Consider the following 22650-nt stretch of genomic DNA (forward strand, 5'->3'; position numbering starts at 1 on the left):
TTTGGGGTATTATACTGTGGTTTTATCTATTTAGAGCAAATACAACCTAGCTTAGTTGTAGGGAGTATTATAGTTTATTGTATTAAATGTAATTTCAGAAGGTGGCTATGTATGCATTATCCTTGCTTCCTAAAAACCAGGCTGTAACGTTGTTTATTTTATGATTTAATTATTTTACCGCTAGGAATATTTGTGATGCCTTCTATTCCACTCAAATATTTTAGCTCTCTGACAGAACCCTTAAAAGCTGTTTGTTTACATTGATTAATACTTGCAGTTGTCATGATCAAATATGATTTATTGCTGTCTAAAGGTGAGACCCCCCCATCTTTTACATTTGATAAGCTGAGTTGAGAATATATAGCAAATGCAGTTCAATAAATCAATTCAGGTTTGTCTCTTTCTAATTTAGAAATTAAGATCATGGATTTTTGTTAATTTGCTGTATTCTCATTTTCGTATAGAATTAAATGAATAAGTATTCATGTTTTTCTTGACCTGGCTCTGAGAAGACAGAATAGAAGAATTTTTTTTTTTTAAGCAGGGTTTCTCTCTTACTGTTGGAATATTCCCTTTCAAGTATCATTTTTTTGAAGACTGATGCTATCCTCATTAGAGTGCTCAAGAGTGCACCTATTGGAAACAAACAAGTAGCGTTATTGTGAAGTGTGTTTGCATGTTGTGCTGTTGGTGGAAACTTCATGGCTTCTATAGGTTTCTACTCTCCAGAATTTTCTGTGTGAAAACTTTCTTGTCAGTGAATAGTAGAGAAGAGAACACACCCACAGAATATTAAAATTAATCTCCACTTCCCAATATAGTTTAAAAAGGTTAGGATTTGATCATGATTTTCTTGCTAATGATATTGTTTCTTGGAAACCATAACATATTTCCTCTTTTCTACATCCTTTTCCATCTCTCGGAACTGGTGTAGGAAAGAGAAAATGAATCGCCAAGACATCGGAATGAGGATTGCATTAGTAAGGCTGGAAAAGAGACAGGAATATAACTATGAAAGGAAAAAAAAAAAAAAAAGTAAAGAGAAGCAAAAAGTAAATGACTACTAACACTTAGTTTCATAATTCAAACAAATACTTGAATGGATATGCAGATTGTTTTTCAATTGATATTATCCTGTTAGTGTAGATAATAAGTTGAGTTGAATAATATAAAATCCAGTAAAAATGTTCTGTATTTAAAAACTCTTCTAAGTGGGAAACTGCCAGTTAAAGTTAGGATAGTCAAATTACAAAATGGAAAAAGTGAAACTTGATCTCTCTGAAAGAATTGGCAGTCATCAGAAAAAAAGAACTAAGTTATAAATGGTTACTGGAAATGGAGGGTCTGAGTAAGCTAAACCTGAAACAATTTATTACAAAGGTGTATATTTATAAGCGAATTGTGGACTTGATTCAGCTAGACCTGGGAGACATATATAGGTGTTTCTTCTCCTTACTTCTGCTTCTAAAATGTGGGACTATAATCCACCTTCAAATTAATTTTGTTTTGTATCATAATAATGGGTCAGAAAACTGTGCAATACTTGGTTACTTCTGTCAGGCAGAATTCTAATGTGAGAGTGTGTGTATGTGTGTACAGGGGAGGGGATGTATCTGTGGAATAATTATGTATCTACTTGCCTGCCTACCTGTCATCATCTGTATTTTTATGTGTTCTGTATATGCTGTTCTCCTTAACTAAAAGCATTGTTTATTGTCTTCATAAGACAATGAAGTTTACTCACCTCTAACTGCTCACCTATACTAATATTATTTATTTTCTATGAGAAATTTTATCCTCCAACATTTTGAGCTTTGGCAAGGGAAAATCCTAAAGCAGATGTTCAATTAATGAGTTTCAAGGCAGGTGTATACCTTAATAAGGAAAAGTGCATATGTGCCTGGAGAACTAACCTTTTTATGTATCAAGGCACAGTTTTCCAGACTGGAAAGTCCTTGGTGCGTGTGTGAACTTGTATAAATCTATTCACAGGAATAGAATATACCTTTATATATACTATATATCCAAGTAAGCAAAAATACCACCCATGCTATTCTAAACCCAGGCATTCAATAATTTTTTGCTGCACTCAGCGAGTCATATAAATCTTTTTTTTTTTTTTTTTTTTACTACTATGAAACAAAACATGCTACTCAGGACACACTTATGTTATACTTGCTCAAATGGATCTTAATAGCAACTTACGGTGCTGTTGCTAGAGGGCAACTGTAGTTAGCAGTTAAAAAAATCTGAAGGAACTTTTCAGCTCATAAAACTTTTATGAGCTGCAAAATGCTATGGGGTGTATTTAACAGTGGTTCAGGGGATACTGAAAACTTTACTCCTGTCTATTTCAGAAGTAATTTGCACACCTGCATTTTGAAAAATTATTGAAAGGCTTTCTTTGTGAACATGCATGAAGGCCAGAATTTGAAGGTGTAGGAAGAGTTTCTTCAACTCTAGACTTTTTTTTTTAAAGAGCACTCCTCAGACTTTTTTTTTAAAGAGCACTCCTCTAAATCATCTAAAATGTCACAAGGTAGTGGAACAGAACTGCAAATGTTTTTAAAAACTGACAAACAGGTATTTTTAAATCAAAGAATAATTTAGAAATGTTATGGATATTAAATACCAACGTTATTATGCAAATGCTCATAGTTATAACCTTAAAATAGGCAGCTTATTACCTTTTTTAACAAACATATTCATATATGCTACTTACTATGTGTCAGGCCAGGTTGATGCTGTCTTGTTAGGTGTTCTTTTTCCTACTGGTTTTATAACTTATATCTTCCTAAATGTATGTGTGCAGATGCAAAGCAATATTAAATTAAATGATAGAAAGATTAAGATGTTGGTAAAATTATTAGTGTAATGCTATTAAAGACTACTGAGATTTTGAGAAATATACAAAAAGCTAAAGACTTATTGTCTGAATACGGTGTTATGGAGAGGATAAAGAACAAGGAACATTGGCTCTGAGGACAGGAGACATCTGGGCAGATACCAACATTTACATCATTGATTGCAGAGTCATCACATTTTTTTTTGTTTGTTTTTTTGGTTTTTTGAGATGGAGTCTTGCTCTGTCACCCAGGCTGGAGAACGGTGGGGTGATCTTGGCTCACTGCAATCTCTGCCTCCTGGGTTCAAGCGATTCTCCTGCCTCAGCCTCCCAAGTAGCTGGGATTACAGGTGACCACCACGATGCCTGGCGAATTTTTGTATTTTTAGTAGAGACAGGGTTTCACCATCTTGGCCTGGCTGGTCTTGAACTCCTGACCTCGTGATCCACCTGCCTCGGCCTCCCAAAGTGTTGGGATTACAGGCGTGAGCCACTGCACCCAGCCAAGTCATCACTTTTTAAAAGGTAATGTTTATTTAAGATAGTCTCATATAATTTTTTTAACTCACATATTTCCTATTTTTATAGAACTTTATAGAAAGTTTTAATTATAGAAAAAATATTTTCTGATTTGTTATTATAAGATCCAGGTCCTTTCTTCAAACAAAATGTTATCGAGAGCCCCCGTATCTTGAACAGACAAAAGAGTAGCTGTGTTGGTTAATGTTTTAGGGGGACATCGGGAGCCTCACTCCCTTGGGACCTCCTCCTCATCTCCTGTGGCGGTTTCTAAAATAACATGTACCTCAGAACACAGCTAGAAAAAGAATGATATCTAGACAATTCAAAATAAAGCAAAAACAGTGACTCATTCCTGAGAGAATTAAGTTATTAAAAGTAAAAATGTTTCAAAAATTGGTCTGATTATCTATATCTTTATCTCATTATAATGATACACATTTAACATTTACCTTTGAATAGCACTATGCATGGTGCTGAATAAAACACATTAAACAAATATTGTTTCAATCTTATTGATGCCTATATGTCATCAAGATAATATATAATGGTATGTCAGAGTCTCACATGTATGTGCAAAACTAAGTCATCATCAGATTCACACTTCGGGTTTAATACTTTCAGACCACTTTTTCTATATATTATCATGTCTAAACCTCAAAGATAATTTGTGAGACAACTAGGGAAAGCAGATAGGCAAACGAAGGTACACTGAGTCTGACATTCTTGGTATTGGGTCTAGCAGCCCTGGCCCTCTTTGGAGCATTGTTGCTATAAAGTGATTCTCTCCCCTGATGAGCTCTGAGAAAACAACCATCCCCTGCCCAATTGCTTAGGTACTGCCCTGTCTGTCAATTCCTGAAAGAGCAAACTCTGGGAAGACTGGTTTCTCATTGGCATTCTAGTGGTTTGTTAAGAGTATATAATATAGATTTGGTTGCTGCTAACATGGGGCACTATGCATGCTATTCAGATACCTGACATAGCAAGGAAAGTGCGTGCTGAAATTGGTAGTATGTTATTCTGCAGTTCTGGGCAGCTTCTTTCCTGTAGAATTTTGGAGCACGTCTCTGAAAGTAGATCGGTCCGGTGCCTGCACACTTCCATGGTTCCTTTTCCTGAGCTCCAACTGTGGCTTTCTGCCAGAGAAGCACATTTTTCTGCAGAGAATTAGGATGGCTTCTCCCATCTCTCACGGACTGTCCCTTGTCTAGAAAAGAATCGAGTTCCTCTTCTATTAGTCAAATAAAAGGGAAGAGAATGTCTGTCTTCCTTTCCTTTCTGTAGTGTTAAGAAAATAAAATGACCGTAATGTTTCTAAATTATCAGTGAGCTTAACACTGTACTATAGACCAAAGAGTACCTTTTAAAAAAGTCCTTTGAGGTGAAATATTTTGTATATATAACATAGATGCACATATAAATGCACACATATAGAATCTCAATATTTTAACACTTCTTTGAGTAGTTTTACTAACCCACTAACCTTGAGGAAAAAGTTAAGAAATTGAAAGTGTTTTCTTCAAAGGTTAAGGTTTAACAATAAAAGGTGTTACTTTGATAACCAAAAGGAACTTTATCTTCTTCCTAAAATGAAACAATGCCTATTCTGAAAGTGGCACTTACAGTTACAATTTGCCATTATCAAAGCTACCACTGAGGTAGGGACATTATCTAAAACAAATACCACTTAGCATTTATTGGCAGTTACCTTGAGAGAGACCCATGCACCATCTTCTAGCAGAGCACAGTCAATTAAATCACCTTCAGGTAAAGCTATAGCATGTCTAGTCCTTTGACAGATATTAAAGGTGGTCATAAAAGAAACATAAACCATAGGCTGTGCTCCTAAGGCCTTTAAGTGCATATTGGCCGGTTAACAGTAACACAGTCAAATACAATTGTCATACTAAAACATATAGTTATACAGTAGGTAGTATGGTATGACCGATTGTGAATGATAGGTGAGGTCAGAAAAGGAAGGAATCGATAATGGCAGGAAGTTACAGAATATTTCATGAGAAGGAGGAGTCTTATGCCAGTCTCTGTTGGAGGGATAGATTACAATCCAATTATGAGAGGCCAGTTATTAGCCAATGGCTTCCCAACTTAGGCTCACCAGTGGGGTTAAAGAGCCCCAAATATAAACAGCTGTTTTTCTAAACAGAAACAGCTTCTGAAGGAGGCCATGTCATCCCAGCACTATTTGACATGGCCTGCTTCAAAAGCTGAGTACCTTCATAGGCTTCACGCAGCAGAAACTAGTACAGTTTCTGGAAACCAGAGTTATTCTCCCAGCTTCTTGAGGAAGGAGTGTTCTCACACTTTTCTGAGCTTCAGTGATTCATACATTTTGATATGACAGCATGTTCTGTGGGTTAAGTACATTTACCTTTTCAGAATATATTCCTATGAAGTATCATGGTTCAGAATTACACACTTACAAAGTTAAATGGCATAAAACTACTTTGTAAAAAGTGCTTACACTCTCTAAAAGGTGATTTAAAGGTTTATAACATCTCAATTCAAGTGAATACTGAATCAATAGGATTATAGAGCAGGTGCTCTAAGTTAGGGAATCTGGAGTCAGGCTCTCCTTTGCTTACGTGCAATGTGGACCCAGGGATTTCTGTTTTTCTGTCAGAATTTTTAACATGGTAAAATGGCTATTACTATATGGAATGATATTTCCTAAACTTTGACACATACTCTTTCTCCAAATCACAGGGTTTATGAAACAAAGATACACACATACACACACACACACACACACACACACACATACAGATAATATACAGGATACATTTTTTCTAATTTATTTAACAGTCAAATAACGACAATATACTAACTACAGTAGAACTGGATTTTTTTGAAGTAGATTCTAGTTAATATTCTGAACCAACATGGAGATGTAGTTAGTTTGTTTTGTAGGATACATGGAAGAGGCAGTTAATGTGGTAGAAAGAGCCTTTGGAAAGAGACCTGGGTTCACTGTCAAGATTGGTACAGGAGCCACTCTGTATCCAGAATTCTGCATCCTCTGATTTGACCAAACATGGATAGAGAATATTTGAAAAAAAAAAAAAAAAACACCACAATAACGAAGAACAATACAACAATAAAAAATAACACAAATCAAACCCCAACACACTATAATAACTATACAGCATTTACATTGTATTAGGTATCATAAGTAATTTAGAGACAATTTAAAGTATATGTATATGAATGTATGTGTAGGATTCCTGCAAATACCGTGTCATTCTATAGAAAGGACTTGAATACCATGGATTTTGGTATCCTTGGGGGTCCTAGAACCAATCCCCCTTGGCTATTGAAAGATAACTCTATTTACAGTCTGTTTGGTCTTGTATAAATTACTTAACCTGCACAGGCCTCAGTGGTTACATAATTAAAAATTTATAATAATACTACAACCTCACCGCATTGCTTAAAGAAGGGGATCTCAGAGCAATTGCCACATGCAGGTCGTTGTGACAGGTATTTCACACATTTAATACTCCTTCAGTGACTAGAAAGCACCAAGCACAATGCCTGATACATAGTAATGACTTAGTACAAATTAATCCCCTATGGGCTTTAAAAATTATTTCATTTCCAACTTCTAAGTACAGGAAAATATAGACTGTTTTGTACTAAATAGGTAAAAGCCAAATGATCTTAAAATTCAAGATCATTTATGCCACAAGGAGCCAAGTATAATTGTACTTTAGTGTCTGCTTGACTGAAATAACTTCTTAAAATTTGAACCCGACAGAGGTTGTGTTTTTTTGGGTGGTGCCATTTTGGGTGCAAATCAGAAGCAGCTGCAGCCCTTATTTAAAATTTAAATGTAGTATTGGCTCTATAGGACCTAAGAGTATAATTTATTAGCTTTTTGCTTTTTCTCAGGTGTGAAAGTTGGGCTTATGATTTTGGTAACTACCAATTTAATTTTTTTCTCGTAAAAATCATTTTACAAATTCTCGATACATTTCCCCAGGTATTGGGCCTAGCTTCTTGCATATTTATAGAATGGATGGACATTCCCTGCTGTCTTTTTGTTGTTGTCAAGGAAACCCCCAGTTCTCTACACAGGGATTACATTCTTCTTTCTTAATAGCTCTTAGATCGTTCATTTGTGCAATGAATAAAAAATGTATTCACAGGTCCAGACAGTGTTCAGAACTTTTTTGGTGGGTGAGGGGCGTAGCTAAGGGGAGAGACGTGCCTGGTGAGAGGAGCAATAGGAATAAAAGAAAAGAAAAAAGAAATGCTTGCTGAGGTTCCATTTTAATGAGGTAAAGCTGAAAAATTTATGCTTTAAAAAAGACATTGCCTGTTTTTGTCAGTTTAGAAACTGTATAACATTACTTTTCATTGAGGCCAGTGTTTCATGTACAAAAATGTTAGTTATTAAGTGGCTTCGTTAAGAGAATGGTTCCAAGAATGGGGCCCAGGTTGGTGGGAGTGGGATGGATGAGGGAGTAGTGATATGTTTTAGTAGAAACTATTTTCTCATTTCTCTTGAAGTATTTTGAATTTTTTACAACCTAATTGAGGTGATATAAAATATGAAAATATTCCTTCATCCTGGGGCATCATGTGGACATCTGAGAACTCATTGATTACATTAAAAATGGTGTTCCGTAGAGAGAGAGTGCCAGTATTTAGACCTTTTGAGTATGAATCAGGAGGGAAACACACATCCATTCACAAGTAGATGGACATAATTATTTTTTAAGAGTGATTTGATCCTTTGGAGGAAAATAAATTCTGGTGGACCTTCTAAGTAACTGCTAGAATGATTGGGTAATGTATACAGCTTTTGATTCTCCATAAATAACGTAAGTCTTAACAAGGAGATTTTAAACTAGAAAAGAGGAATCTCTGGAGTGAGAGGAAAAGTTTGATTGTATTTCAGTATCTATGTCTATGAAAAGTTGACACATGGTGTCACTCACTGTGTTATACCCAAACTTGCTTATACATATGTATAACCGGTACACAGTAAGTACTGTGACTGGCTTTTAGTGATTTTATCTTTTTACCTTGTAGTACAGTCTCCCTGGTGTTTCACAAGCGTAGTTTACTAACTTTGGCCATGTGCTTCATATAGTAGGTTTCTGGAGGTTTTGTTTTTTCTAAGATGGGAAAGGGAAAAGGTAATGTATTTTTCTGGAGAGTATATTGGAATATAGTATAATCATTTTCACTATGCTGCACTTTGGGATGGCTGTCCATTGTATTTTTTAAATAAAAAACAAAATCTTTTTGTTACACATTAAAATAAAATTCATTTTAATAAAGAAATGTGATGCTAATATATCTCTGCTGAGTAGATTGGTATACATTTACATTTAATTAAAAACTCTTAAACTTAAATTGTAAAATTCCCCAAAGAGAACATGAACTTTAACCAGCTGCCTATGCATCTTAGCAACTATGTTTTGTGTCTGGTAACAGTATGACTGGAAGACTTGTGCTCTGTCTACAAAACTTTCTTATGAAGTACTTAAAAATACTTGGTGAATAATTTGAGGTCAGCTAGCAATAAAGATTTGTGTGAAATGTCATTAAAAAAGCCTGTTAACCATGGTACTGGTATATTCAAGTCAAGCTGTTAAAATACATTCATATAAACATAGAAAAGATTATGCATACACTCTGTAGAGTTCTGTGGTTTGACTCTTGAAATCCAAATAAAAGTTATATTGCTTTTTGAGTAAAATTCTAGAATAGTGCAGTCTTTTATAAGAGTAAGAGCTTCATCTAAGAGCTTGGAATGTCAATTACACCATTGGGTTGCTCTATTCCTGCGAAATAGAGCAGATCACCATTTTGGAATGAGATACCTCCTCTCACAATAGCACAGGTGTATCCTCCACCCCCTTACTATACACCACAAAGAAACGTTTCTGGCTTACAATAATCTCTGTTGAGATTCTCTAATAACGTGTGTGGTGGGTGGAGGTGGTGACAGGAAATGGGGATGAAGAGGTAATTTCAGAGGAAGAATAAACTAAGGGGGCAAGTAGGATTTGGTAAGATGCAAGGGGTTAGTGACAGACATTTGGGTGACAGGGCAGGGAAAAATTTATCTGCATATATTAATAGTAGATAGGTTTTATACCCCACCTCTCCCTGCTATGAGATGTTAAAAGTATGGGAAGAAATAAACTATACTGACAGAATAAAATTTAGATTGTATGTATAAGAAATGTCAGCAGAAAATTTTAACTTTAAAGCCCTAGGTAATTAACATTTCTCTCTCCTTCAAACTGATATTAAGAAATCCAGCCAGGTGCAGTGGTACACACCTGTAATCCCAGCACTTTGGGAGGCTGAGGCAGGAGGATTGCTCAAACTCAAGAGTTTGAGGCTGCCTGTAATGGTACCCCTCTACTCCAGCCTGGGCGACAGATCAACACCCTGTCTAAAAGAAAAATTCAATAAAACCATTTGCAAGTTTTCATGACTTATTTAAGGAATAATAATAGTTGCTTAATTGTGAGACTATTACTTTCAGAAAAAGGAAAAAAAAATAATTTCAACTCCCATTTTGCATATTTTTTGAAATTACAGAATTCCCATTTAGTAGACAGTTTTTTTTTTTTTTTTTTTTTTTCTGGGGATCTAATATACGACATTAAGACTGTAGTTAATAAAATTGTATTGTATGAGGGATTTTGTTAAGTAAGTAAATTTCAGTTGCTCTTCTCACAAAAAGATGGTATATATGTTAATCTGCTTCCTTTTACCATCTATATATATCCCATAACATCATATTGTAAACCTCAAATACACAATAGAGTTTATTTTAGAAAAAGAAAATTTCTATCATACTTATTAAATAAGCATATTATTTTATTTATATGTAGATTTTCTTCTCAATTACTTAATTTATTTTGATGTGCTGCCAGCTTCCTGATGAGAAACGTAAGATGAAACTGCATAATATATTTCTGTTTTCTATCATTTCGAAGGCAAATCAGATCAAATAGTTGCGAGGTGGGTGGAGAAAGGAATCCTAATCTAAATTCAATGATTGGTACATTCAGAACGTTTCCCATTAAAATAGGGGAGAAGAGTGTAGTAAGGCCAGTTCTCTAACTTACTGGCGGGAACGTTTGTTTCAGAGAGAGAGAGAGAGAGGAAGGGGGCAAGGAGAGACTTGGAAAGTACACTTGGGTCTCTCTGAAGTTGACAAGAGAGTGTTTACCCTAGGGTCTCATATATAACAGGCACTTAGTAGATTTTGAGAAATCAATTAGCGCCTGAAGAGATATACATTCAGGGCATGCATGGTTGTGGTTGTAGTGCATTTCATTTTGTATGCAAAAACTAATATGAAGCAATGCTGTGTTTGTGTAATGTATGCAAAGGTTCTGTCTCTGATATGCTCGTACTGCTGTGATTGAAACATTATCATATTTATTTAGGTTGGAAAATGGAATTTACTACATCAGACAGTTGGGTTTTTGGTGCGAAATTCTGGTATGATAGTCTAAAATGGCAAGGAAGTCCTTATAGATCTATGAGCAATTGGAAGTGTTAGAGTTCTTGCTCTGAGTACAATATGAACTAAAAGAATACTATACTTTGTTAATTGGAGCTAAAATCAGAAACTATAATGTGAATGCCGTAGTCTTTAGTAGAATTAAGTATTCTTAATATGAGTTGATAGTTAGCTAAATTATTGTATAGTTCTGATTTACAATTAGAGTTCTTCTTTATTTTCTTTCCTGGAAAAACAAAACAAACAAACAAACAAAACATTTCAGTGAGCATTATGACCATCCATCAGTTTCTTACCATACTGACATGTGACATGTTGGCATACTTTTGTGTCTTCTCTCTCTGCTTTTCTCCACCCCACTTTTTTTTAGAGCCACGAACATACTTGACAGAACTTCCATCTGTAATTACTCAATAAGAAGATCATGAGATATGTTTGTATCAGTCTTATTTTTTTAAAGTAAAGAATTTACTTAGAAACCCAAGTAAATCTATAATAGGAATGAGGGTTTTTACCCTATTCTTGGCCTAGGAGTTTGTAAATATACAATATGGGTCAGATATTTCCTTATTCATCCTTGTGTTTGGCTGGCGAAACCTGGCTGAATGGCTCGTTTTAACTTCATTATTTACAAAAGGGTACAAAATATGATAGAGGTTCTTTATATGCTTGACACTGACCCATATTTCTTACTTAAAATCTTTTTTCTGTATTTAAATGAAAGTTATGGTGTCACCAAACAGGGTAAGTAAGAATTTAGTGTATCTGTGTGTAATATTTCTTAATCATGAATTCTAGTTTTATTTAAGTCTAATGAAGCAAAATAAAAGGGTTGCTTGCATGTGAAATGATGGTATGAGCAGTTTAAGATATGCACATTTTTAAACTCCAGTTAAATCCCATGAAATCGTACTGAATAGTTTAACTGAGTCTGGCTTAATTCAACTGTATTCAAATAGTTTTAGCAATGAGAGACTCCTGGCTTAGATAAAAATTATTGATGTGAATATTTCAAGAGATTCTTTAGTACAGAAGGCATTTTAAATGCTGCCTCTCATATAGTTTAAACATTTTCTTCACATTCTTTTTTCATAGCATAAAGTTTACCTTCAATGCAAACTATATTAAGAGGATGTTATCATCTCAGTATTTTATGGTGTCCTATTTTAAAACATATACACCATGGATACTATATATAAGACCAGAGTAACAACTTTAGTGACCTAATATTGAAGAAACCTAGTCTTTTTAATTATATATATTTTTAAATGACAAAGCATTTAATCATTTCCCTGCGCTTGGCAATTACTAATAATTGCAACATCTGTGTCAGAAGTAATCTGTATTCATTTTATGTTTTTATAATATACTAGAGTTATATATTTATCTCACTTCTCTTTGTGGCAGAAATATTTTCTCATTCATTTGAATATCCATGTGCTGTAGCTTGTGTAGTTAAAAAGCTGAATGTATAGAATGGAATGGAATACAGAGATAAGAAATGAACTGTAGTGTGTAAAAGTTCAATAGGTAGGGTGTTTAGTTAGGGTAGGAATAACCCAGTCCTACACAGAAGTATTTTAGTGAAATAATTTAGTGAAGATGTGGTGGGATACAAAAGAGAGTTTTCTTTCTTGTTTCTATTAGAATAAAAGGGATAAATGTATATGTCTTCTGATTACATAAAAGTCTTTTTGTCTGGGTTTTCTAATTTAAAAAAAATTCAAGGAACTTCTGTGGAATTTGTCTTAGTAGTTCCTACACTTCTATATTTGTCTTGATTCATAAAATAGGTTAGCATATAAGCAACACTGATTCCTCTTCAGTAGGGTTTTTTTCTTCTCTGATGGAACAGCAAATGCTAGATATTGTTGCTTCTGTACATAGAAGGAAATAGCTTCTTGCAACAGGAGCAATTCAGGAGAAAACAGTTGTTTTCTCCCCTTTAGATGATAGGGTGGGAAGCAGGGTTGGCTCCGTCGTAATGGTTTCTCCTCAACACTTCTCGGGTTCAGCCTATGCATGTGTGTTATGGATTGGGGATAGTTTGAAAATGAGTTCTGCAGTATTATTCCTGTGGGCAAGGTGGTGAGTAGTGTGGAATTCTTTGTCTTCTTTATGGATCAGTACATCCACAGGCACATTTTCATACTGCCTTGTCACTAAAAGTAAGGCAGCTGCAGTGACAGGACCCTGTCCTGGGACAGTTGAATGCCTCGATCATGAGGCCTCAGAATTTCCTCTTTCCTAGTGCCCAGGACAAGGAGCTTTGCTGATGTATTTCTCATAGCAGAAAAGGCCATTGAGCTTAGTGGTTGGTACCATATGGCAATTTACAATCTAGGAAATATTCTGATGACATGTGCTTTTTGAAGAATACTAGGTGGAATATTTAGATAGGAGTCCTGAACTTTCTTCAGAGAAGATGTTTAAGAAAAGAACTAAAATTGACCTAATCTGGGTCATATCCCATGAAGGATAAAGGTCTACAGGTGTGGAAGGCTCTTTCTGGTCCTTTCAGTGAGCTATTTCCAACAGAGCCCTCCTATTCAGAGCTTCCCACACTTGTGCATGGGATGTGGTTAAGCTCTTGTCTCAGTGCCACAGTGGGTAGAGGATGCCATTGCAATATGAAAGGGCTATAAATAATGCTCTCTTGTTTTTCTATAAAACAATCTGCTCTAGAACAGATTATAAAGGGGCCAGAAGGAATCTCTTCTCATTTTCTTATTGAATAGAGGGTATAAATATTCCCTTACATAAAGGACAATTACTTTTTCTATATAGATCATATATAGAAATAGATCTATAGAAAAAGTAATTAATTCTATATGATATGGCCTTGATTTTTAATTTTTAAATTGTTTTTATATGAAATAGTCTTAATTTTACTCTTTTTGCAGTTCACACAAAGATGAATTCCTGCACTTCAAGATTGCATTGTAGATGTGATTCCTTGCTTCATTTTAAGGACTATGTCATTTTCTTAAATGCGTTGATTAGTCTTTATAACCTGTTTTAATAATGTTAAATTGAATTCATTTTTCTTATTGTTAATACAAAAACAGCAAATTTGAAGACTGAGAACCATATAAGAGGGTGATTGCACTTAATTATGAAAAGATTTGAATCCTTCTCTGTGTGTGTGAGTGTGACCAGCCTTGCTATCAATTTCTTCTGTCATATACTGCCAAATTTTCTATTTAAGTATTGTGAAAACTCTGTTTTTTTCAGGTCGAATGAGTGATTTGAGTGTAATTGGTCATCCAATAGATTCAGAATCTAAAGAAGATGAACCTTGTAGTGAAGAAACAGATCCAGTGCATGATCTAATGGCTGAAATTTTACCTGAATTCCCTGACATAATTGAAATAGACCTATACCACAGTGAAGAAAATGAAGAAGAAGAAGAAGAGTGTGCAAATGCTACTGATGTGACAACCACCCCATCTGTGCAGTACATAAATGGGAAGCATCTAGTTACCACTGTGCCCAAGGACCCAGAAGCTGCAGAAGCTAGGCGTGGCCAGTTTGAAAGTGTTGCACCTTCTCAAAACTTCTCAGACAGCTCTGAAAGTGATACTCGTCCATTTGTAATAGCCGAAACGGAATTGTCTACTGCTCTGCAACCTAATGGATCTACAGAAACAACTGAATCTCTTGAAATTACATGGAAGCCTGAGACTTACCCTGAAACATCAGAACATTTCTCAGGTGGTGAGCCTGATGTTTTCCCTACAGTCCCATTCCATGAGGAATTTGAAAGTGGAACAGCCATAAAGGGGGCAGAATCAGTCACAGAGAGAGATACTGAAGTTGGTCATCAGGCACATGAACATATTGAACCTATACCTCTGTTTCCTGAAGAGTCTTCAGGAGAGATTGCCATTGACCAAGAATCTCAGAAAATAGCCTTTGCAAGGCCTACAGAAGTAACATTTGGTGAAGAGGTAGAAAAAAGTACTTCTGTCACATACACTCCTACTGTAGTTCCAAGTTCTGTATCAGCATATATTTCAGAGGAAGAAGCAGTTACCCTAATAGGAAATCCTTGGCCAGATGATCTGTTGTCTACCAAAGAAAGCTGGGTAGAAGCAACTCCTAGACAAGTTGTAGAGCTCTCAGGGAGTTCTTCAATTCCAATTACAGAAGGCTCTGGAGAAGCAGAAGAAGATGAAGATACAATGTTCACCATGGTAACTGATTTATCACAGAGAAATACTACTGATACACTCATTACTTTAGACACTAGCAGGATAATCACAGAAAGCTTTTTTGAGGTTCCTGCAACCACCATTTATTCAGTTTCTGAACAACCTTCTGCAAAAGTGGTGCCTACCAAGTTTGTAAGTGAAACAGATACTTCTGAGTGGATTTCTAGTACCTCTGTTGAGGAAGAGAAAAGGAAGGAGGAGGAGGGAACTACAGGTACGGCATCCACAGTTGAGGCATATTCACCTACACAGAGATCGGATCAATTAATTTTACCCTCTGAATTAGAAAGTTCAAATGTAGTGGCATCTAGTGATTCAAGTACCAGGAAAAGTTTTATGTCCTTGACAACACCAACACAGTCTGAAAGGGAAATGACAGATTCTACTCTTGTCTTTACAGAAACAAATACATTAGAAAATTTGGAGGCACAGACCACTGAACACAGCACTATCCATCAACCTGGGGTTCAGGAAGGGCTGACCACTCTCACAGGTAGTCTTGCCTCTCTCTTTATGGAGCAGGGCTCTGGAGAAGCTGCTGCTGACCCAGAAACCACCACTGTTTCTTCATTTTCATTAAATTTAGAGTATGAAATTCAAGCCAAAAAGGAAGCAGCTGGCACTTTGTCTCCACATGTGGAAACTACATTCTCCACTGAACCAACAGGACTGGTTATGAGTACAGTAATGGACAGAGAAGTTGCTGAAAATATAAGCCAAACATCCAGGGAAATATTGATTTCACAGCGATTAGGAGAACCAAATCATGGGGCAGAAATAAGGGGCTTTTCTACAGGTTTTCCTTTGGAGGAGGATTTCAGTGGTGACTTTAAAGAATACTCAACAGTGTCTCATCCCACAGCAAAAGAAGAAACAGCAATGATGGAAGGCTCTGGAGATGCAGCATTTAGGGATACCCAGACTTCACCATCTACAGTACCTACTTCAGTTCACATCAGTCACATATCTGACTCAGAAGGACCCAGTAGCACCATGGTCAGCACTTCAGCCTTCCCCTGGGAAGAGTTTACATCCTCAGCTGAGGGCTCAGGTGAGCAACTGGTCACAGTCAGCAGCTCTGTTGATCTAGTGCTTCCCAGTGCTATGGGAAAGTTTTCTGGTACAGCTTCCTCCATTATTGACGAAGGATTGGGAGAAGTGGATACTGTCAATGAAATTGACAGAAGATCCACCATTTTACCAACAGCAGAAGTGGAAGGTACGAAAGCTCCAGTAGAAAAGGAGGAAGTAAAGGTCAGTGGCACAATTTCAACAAACTTTCCCCAAACTATGGAGCCAGCCAAATTATGGTCTAGGCAAGAAGTCAACCCTGAAAGACAAGAAATTGAAAGTGAAACAACATCAGAGGAACAAATTCAAGAAGAAAAGTCTTTCGAATCCCCCCAAAACTCACCTGCAACAGAACAAACAATCTTTGATTCACAGACATTTACTGAAACTGAACTCAAAACCACAGGTTATTCTGTACCAACAACAAAGAAAACTTACAGCGATGATAAAGAAATGGAGGAGGAAGGCACTTCTTTAGCTAACATGTCTACTCCAGATCCAGTTGCAGATGGCATGGAATCTTATACAACTCTCCCTGAAGCTACTGAAAAGTCAGATTTTTTCTTAGCTACTGCCTTAGTGACTGAATCTATACCAGCTGAACATGTAGTCACAGATTCACCAATCAAAGAGGAAGAAAGTACAAAACGTTTTCCCAAAGGCATGAGACCAACAATTCAAGAGTCAGATACTGAGCTCTTATTCTCTGGACTGGGATCAGGAGAAGAAGTTTTACCTACTCTACCAACAAAGTCAGTGAATTTTACTGAAGTGGAACAGATCAGGAACACATTCTATCCCCACAGTTCTCAAGTGGAAAGTACCTCAAGTGACAAAACTGAAGACTCTAACAGAATGGAAAATGTAGCAAAAGAAGTTGGACCACTCATGTCTCAAACAGACATCTTTGAAGGTAATGAGTCAGTAACCAGCACAACCTTAATAGAAATTTTAAGTGACACTGGAGCAGAAGGACCCACGGTGGCACCTCTCCCTTTCTCCATGAACATCGGACATCCGCAAAATCAGACTCTCAGATGGGCAGAAGAAATCCAGACTAGTAGACTGCAAACCATAACTGAACAAGACTCTAACAAGAATTCTTCAATAGCAGAAATTAACGAAACAACAACTTCGTCCACTGATTTTCTGGCTAGAGCTTATGGGTTTGAAATGGCCAAAGAATTTGTTACATCAGCACCAAAACCATCTGATATGTTTTATGAACCTTCTGGAGAAGGATCTGGAGAAGTGGATATTGTTGATTCATTTCACACTTCTGCAACTACTCAGGCAACCAGACAAGAAAGCAGCACCACGCGTTTTTCTGATGGGTCCCTGGAAAAACATCCTGAGGTGCCAAGCACTAAAGCTGTTACTGCTGATGGATTCCCAACAGTTTCAGCGATGCTGCCTCTTCATTCAGAGCAGAACAAAAGCTCCCCTGATCCAACTAGCACACTGTCAAATACAGTGTCATATGAGAGGTCCACAGACGGTAGTTTCCAACACCATTTCAGGGAATTCGAGGATTCCACCTTAAAACCTAACAGAAAAAAACCCACCGAAAATATTATTATAGACCTGGACAAAGAGGACAAGGATTTAATATTGACAATTACAGAGAGTACCATCCTTGAAATTCTACCTGAGCTGACATCAGATAAAAATACTATCATAGATATTGATCATACTAAACCTGTATATGAAGATATTCTTGGAATGCAAACAGATATAGATCCAGAGGTACCATCAGAACCACATGACAGTAATGATGAAAATAATGATGACAGCACTCAAGTTCAAGAGACCTATGAGGCAGCTGTCAACCTTTCTTTAACGGAGGAAACATTTGAAGGCTCTGGTGATGTTCTTCTGGCTAGTTACACTCAGGCAACACATGATGAATCAAGGACTTATGAAGATAGAAGCCAACTAGATCACATGGACTTTAACTTCACAACTGGGATCCCTGCTCCTAGCACAGAAACAGAACTAGACATTTTACTTCCCACGGCAACATCTCTGCCAATTCCTCGTAAGTCTGCCACAGTTATTCCAGAGACTGAAGAAATAAAAGCTGAAGCAAAAGCCCTGGATGACATGTTTGAATCAAGCACTTTGTCTGATGGTCAAGCTATTGCAGACCAAAGTGAAATAATACCAACATTGGGCCAATTTGAAAGGACCCAGGAGGAGTATGAAGACAAAAAACATGCGGGTCCTTCTTTTCAACCAGAATTCTCTTCAGGAGTCGAGGAGGCATTAGTAGATCATACTCCCTATCTAAGTATTGCTACTACCCACCTTGTGGATGAGAGTTTAACAGAGGTGCCTCATGTGATGGAAGGATCCAATGCCCCATATTACACGGATACAACATTAGCAGTTTCAACATTTGCAAAGTTGTCTTCTCAGACACCATCATCTCCACTCACTATCTACTCAGGCAGTGAAGCCTCTGGACACACAGAGATCCCCCAGCCCAGTGCTCTGCCAGGAATAGATGTCGGCTCATCTGTAATGTCTCCAGAGGATTCTTTTAAGGAAATTCATGTAAATATTGAAGCAACTTTCAAACCATCAAGTGAGGAATACCTTCACATAACTGAGCCTCCCTCTTTATCTCCTGACGCAAAATTAGAACCTTCAGAAGAGGATGGTAAGCCTGAGTTACTAGAAGAAACGGAAGCTTCTCCCACAGAACTTTTTGCTGTGGAAGGAACTGAGATTCTCCCAGATTTCCAAAACAAAACTGATGGTCAAGTTTCTGGAGAAGCAATCAAGATGTTTCCCACCATTAAAACCCCCGAAGCTGGAACTGTTACTACAGCTACCAATGAAATTAAATTAGAAGGTGCTACACAGTGGCCACACTCTACTTCTGCTTCTGCCACTTACGGGGTCGAGGCAGGTGTGGTGCCTTGGCTGAGTCCACAGACTTCTGAGAGGCCCACACTTTCTTCTTCTCCAGAAATAAATCCTGAAACTCAAGCAGCTTTAATCAGAGGGCAGGATTCCACAGTAGCAGCATCAGAACAGCAAGTGGCAGCGAGAATTCTTGATTCCAATAATCAGGCAACTGTAAGCCCGGTGGAATTTAATACCGAGGTTGCAACACCACCATTTTCCGTTCTGGAAACTTCTAATGAAACAGATTTCCTGATTGGCATTAATGAAGAGTCAGTGGAAGGCACGGCAATCTATTTACCAGGTAAGATCACAACATTGATAAATCTGTTTCCAAACCTGGAAACAGTCCCTTGGTGCTAATATTTATATGTATATAATTTTTATTGTGATGTTAAATCAATGGAGAGTTTCATATTATTCGCATAACAGCAGGCCAGGCCACAGTATTGAGTTCATAATGAGATGAAATGACAGTAAGTATAGATTAGTTTTGGACGTTAAAGTAGACTTTGTATTTTACTGGCTTTTAGAAATAATATACAATTACAACATGGAAAAGATGAAATTATTAATGTTATAAAAATTCAATTTGTTTTTACTCACAACTAGAGCATTGCTTTGTCATATGTCTCATAGTTATACATCTTAGGTTTAAAAGTAGATAAAAAGTCCTATTTTTAACCCCCCCCCCCCCCCATTGATGGATGCTATTGGTGCAGTATCAAAATCTGTCAGGCCTTTAACATTTGAGAGTAGTAAATAGCTCTAATAACTATTTCAGAGTTTGTGCAGTATCAATATCAGCTCATACTTGTATGCAATGTCCTTGTTTAAGACAGTTTACATAATGCATCAAACACAGTGCCTACCAGTAGTGAGTAGTCATTTATTATATAAAACATATTGCCTATTGAGAGAAGTTTTCTGTTTATTTACTGAATGTATGGAAAGCATGAATTTGATACTGATTCATATAAACCGTCTCTTCTGATTGTCACAAAAAGGCTATATAAGCCGTATGTGAAAGGGTAAGAGGTGAAGATTCAGAGAGGTTCAGTAACTTGCCCAAGGTGGCACAGCCACCTAGTGGTAAAAGTAGGATTTGAACCCAGCTTAGCTCTACTCTAAAGTCCATAGTCCTTTCATTGCTCTTTGCTGGTTTCAGTATAGTATAAAAATAAACAATTGATATTAAATAATATATGAACCAGGAATCTTGGAATATTTACTTTGTAGAATTTATTTTCGTCTTAATCTAGCCTGAGAATGTTAAGAAATCAGTTCTAATGGTGTTTTCCCAGAATGTTAATTATTTAAATTAACAATGTCAGTGGAATCCACAAATAGACATCACCAGCTAGCTGCTACCTGGAAAAAGAGAAAAAAAAAATCCGTACTTTAATGTCTGTCTTGGTTGAAAATATATGTTTTATTTTAATTAATATGTTTTATGCCATGACTATCATTAAAATTATTCTTCTGATCATATCAATGTTACCTTTTGTGCCACCAATGCTTTATTTTGATGTGCTTCAGAAAGAGTAAAATAGTCAGAAAGTACAATGTTTAATAAATGGCTTGAAATATTTTGAGGAAAATTGATCAAAGATAGTTGACATTGGGTTTTTGTTATCACTGTGTTTAATCTATAAATCATAATCTAGTAATCTGGCTAATATTTATCGTTTTTTAATTTAGGCCAATATCCTTCAGTTTGTTAAAAATATGCTATAAAAATAACTGGTAATAACTAGGTACATATAGAGTTAAGTTTGACGAATGAGAAATATGTACCAATTATCCAGTTTGCAATATTTACCAAGAATTATAGTTTGCGTCTTCATTGCAAAACAAATGGTCTCTTTAGCTTCATTCAGTAAACAGCAGCTCATATGGGATTACCTGGTCTATCTGTTGCAGATTCAGCTTTCAGAGGTTGATATGAACTGTTTAGGGGAGAATAACATTCATAAAAACAGAAGTTTCCTTTTAATTGGAACGACTTCCAGTTCACAGAAAGACTCATTCAGTCCTTGTCTCATAGTCTCAGCATGGTGTCTAGTGTCAGTGGTGGGAATAGTAATAGTACTTCTTCACATTTGTGTGGCACATCACAATCTGATAAAGCACTTTCACATAGTGTCATTTGGATTCAGCACAAAGGGCAGCATGTGGCTATGGCGTGTGTTAACTGCAGCCTTGTCGTCCTGGCAGCGTACTTGTACTTTCAGATCCAGAAAGCTAAAAGTGTTAGGGAGATTTCAAACAGTTTTGGAACTACAGGAAAAAGTGTCTTAGAAAATTCAGGGGAGTTTGTGGAGAAGTTGATGTACTCATCTGAATTAACCTAATTTTAATGTGAATCCCAAACATGGAAATGAGTACCTATCCAGGTTTATATTCATCCAGAATTTACTTAACAGTCAGAATCTGAGTTTGACTTTCTGGTGTGGGGAAGCCTCAATTATCTTTTATAGCAGTACCTTGCTTATCCTAATATTCTTTAAGCTAATGTTTCATAAGAAGTTAGACATCTTTCTTCTTTTATGTGTAATTATTTCAGGGTTTCAGGACTTAAGATTCTTGAAAATATGGGTGTATTCCATAGATAATCTAGTTTATTTCAATTATTTTGTAAAACTTTCAACTCTCATTTGGATCTTTGAACATTTGGACATGTAAGCAATTCTGAAACAATATACAAAGAATAAGTTTAAACTCAATGAAAATACACTTACCTAAGCAATATTGCAGTGTAAAATATATGCTTCAAGTGGTATAAAAGTATTTGCACTTAGAAAATATATTTAAACTGTTTGTCCTCATAAATTTATGTCTTCAACCTTCATATTTATCTCCCAGGAGTGTCAGTTTTATTTGTATTTTAATAAGAAAATTATAATAAAAACTTGGTGTTTCATTTTAGGTGAGGTTTTTGTATGTGGGTTTGTTTTTCTACAGTAGAGTTTAATCCATGTGTTGCTTTTCTTCAAGTATAGTTTAAAGGAGTACATTTGGAACGTGTTTTTGGAAAAAGCATATTAATGTAGCAGAAGAGACTTCAGTGCACACTTTCGAAGAAAAACAGTTTCTGAGCATTAAGTGGTAAAAGGCAATAATAATTCAAATGATGATAACAAGCCAACCTGCTAAAAAGAATGCATGTTCTGTGTATCCAGCCATTTCACATGAACTAACCCCATTTAAAAGAATACATTTTCCATTCACTGTGCACATATGTGTAATCATTTTTGACTAAAATCAATTGCCATTATCATGCCAACTAAATCTGCAGTAGAATATATTAGTTGCCAGATGCAATACAAAAAATATCATTTAAGAGTAATCATGATTGAATCCCAGAAATGAATAGATGCAATTTGTAACAATTAGTTATAATGCCAAGAAACACTCCAGAGAGTAAAGTTAATGTTAATTTTTATATGTAGTAACTCTAAATTGCTATGGTAAAGCCTATAATATGGTAGCAATATGGGGCGTTTTATGCTGAAATACACTGAAACATTAGAGATGGGCCTAATTGCTTTTCTTACTTTCCTGAATATGGT

The 22650-nt window shown here is 36.2% G+C and overlaps 1 protein-coding gene and 1 pseudogene across 3 annotated transcripts in view; both read left to right on the forward strand.

Moving 5' to 3' along the window:
* Positions 1 to 22650, forward strand: part of VCAN (versican) — a 110297-nt gene that overhangs the window by 50824 nt on the left and 36823 nt on the right. For both annotated transcript variants that reach the window (XM_023215001.2, XM_023215002.2), the window contains one exon: positions 14118 to 19382. In XM_023215001.2, coding sequence (XP_023070769.2) covers positions 14118 to 19382 — 5265 coding nt within the window. The remainder of the gene's footprint in view (positions 1 to 14117; positions 19383 to 22650) is intronic.
* Positions 19397 to 22646, forward strand: LOC111544461 (annotated as a pseudogene). The gene has a single exon (XR_002732166.1). The product of XR_002732166.1 is annotated as an uncharacterized LOC111544461 (transcript).

The sequence above is a fragment of the Piliocolobus tephrosceles genome, chromosome 4, assembly GCF_002776525.5.
Source record: "Piliocolobus tephrosceles isolate RC106 chromosome 4, ASM277652v3, whole genome shotgun sequence".
NCBI lineage: Eukaryota > Metazoa > Chordata > Mammalia > Primates > Cercopithecidae > Piliocolobus > Piliocolobus tephrosceles.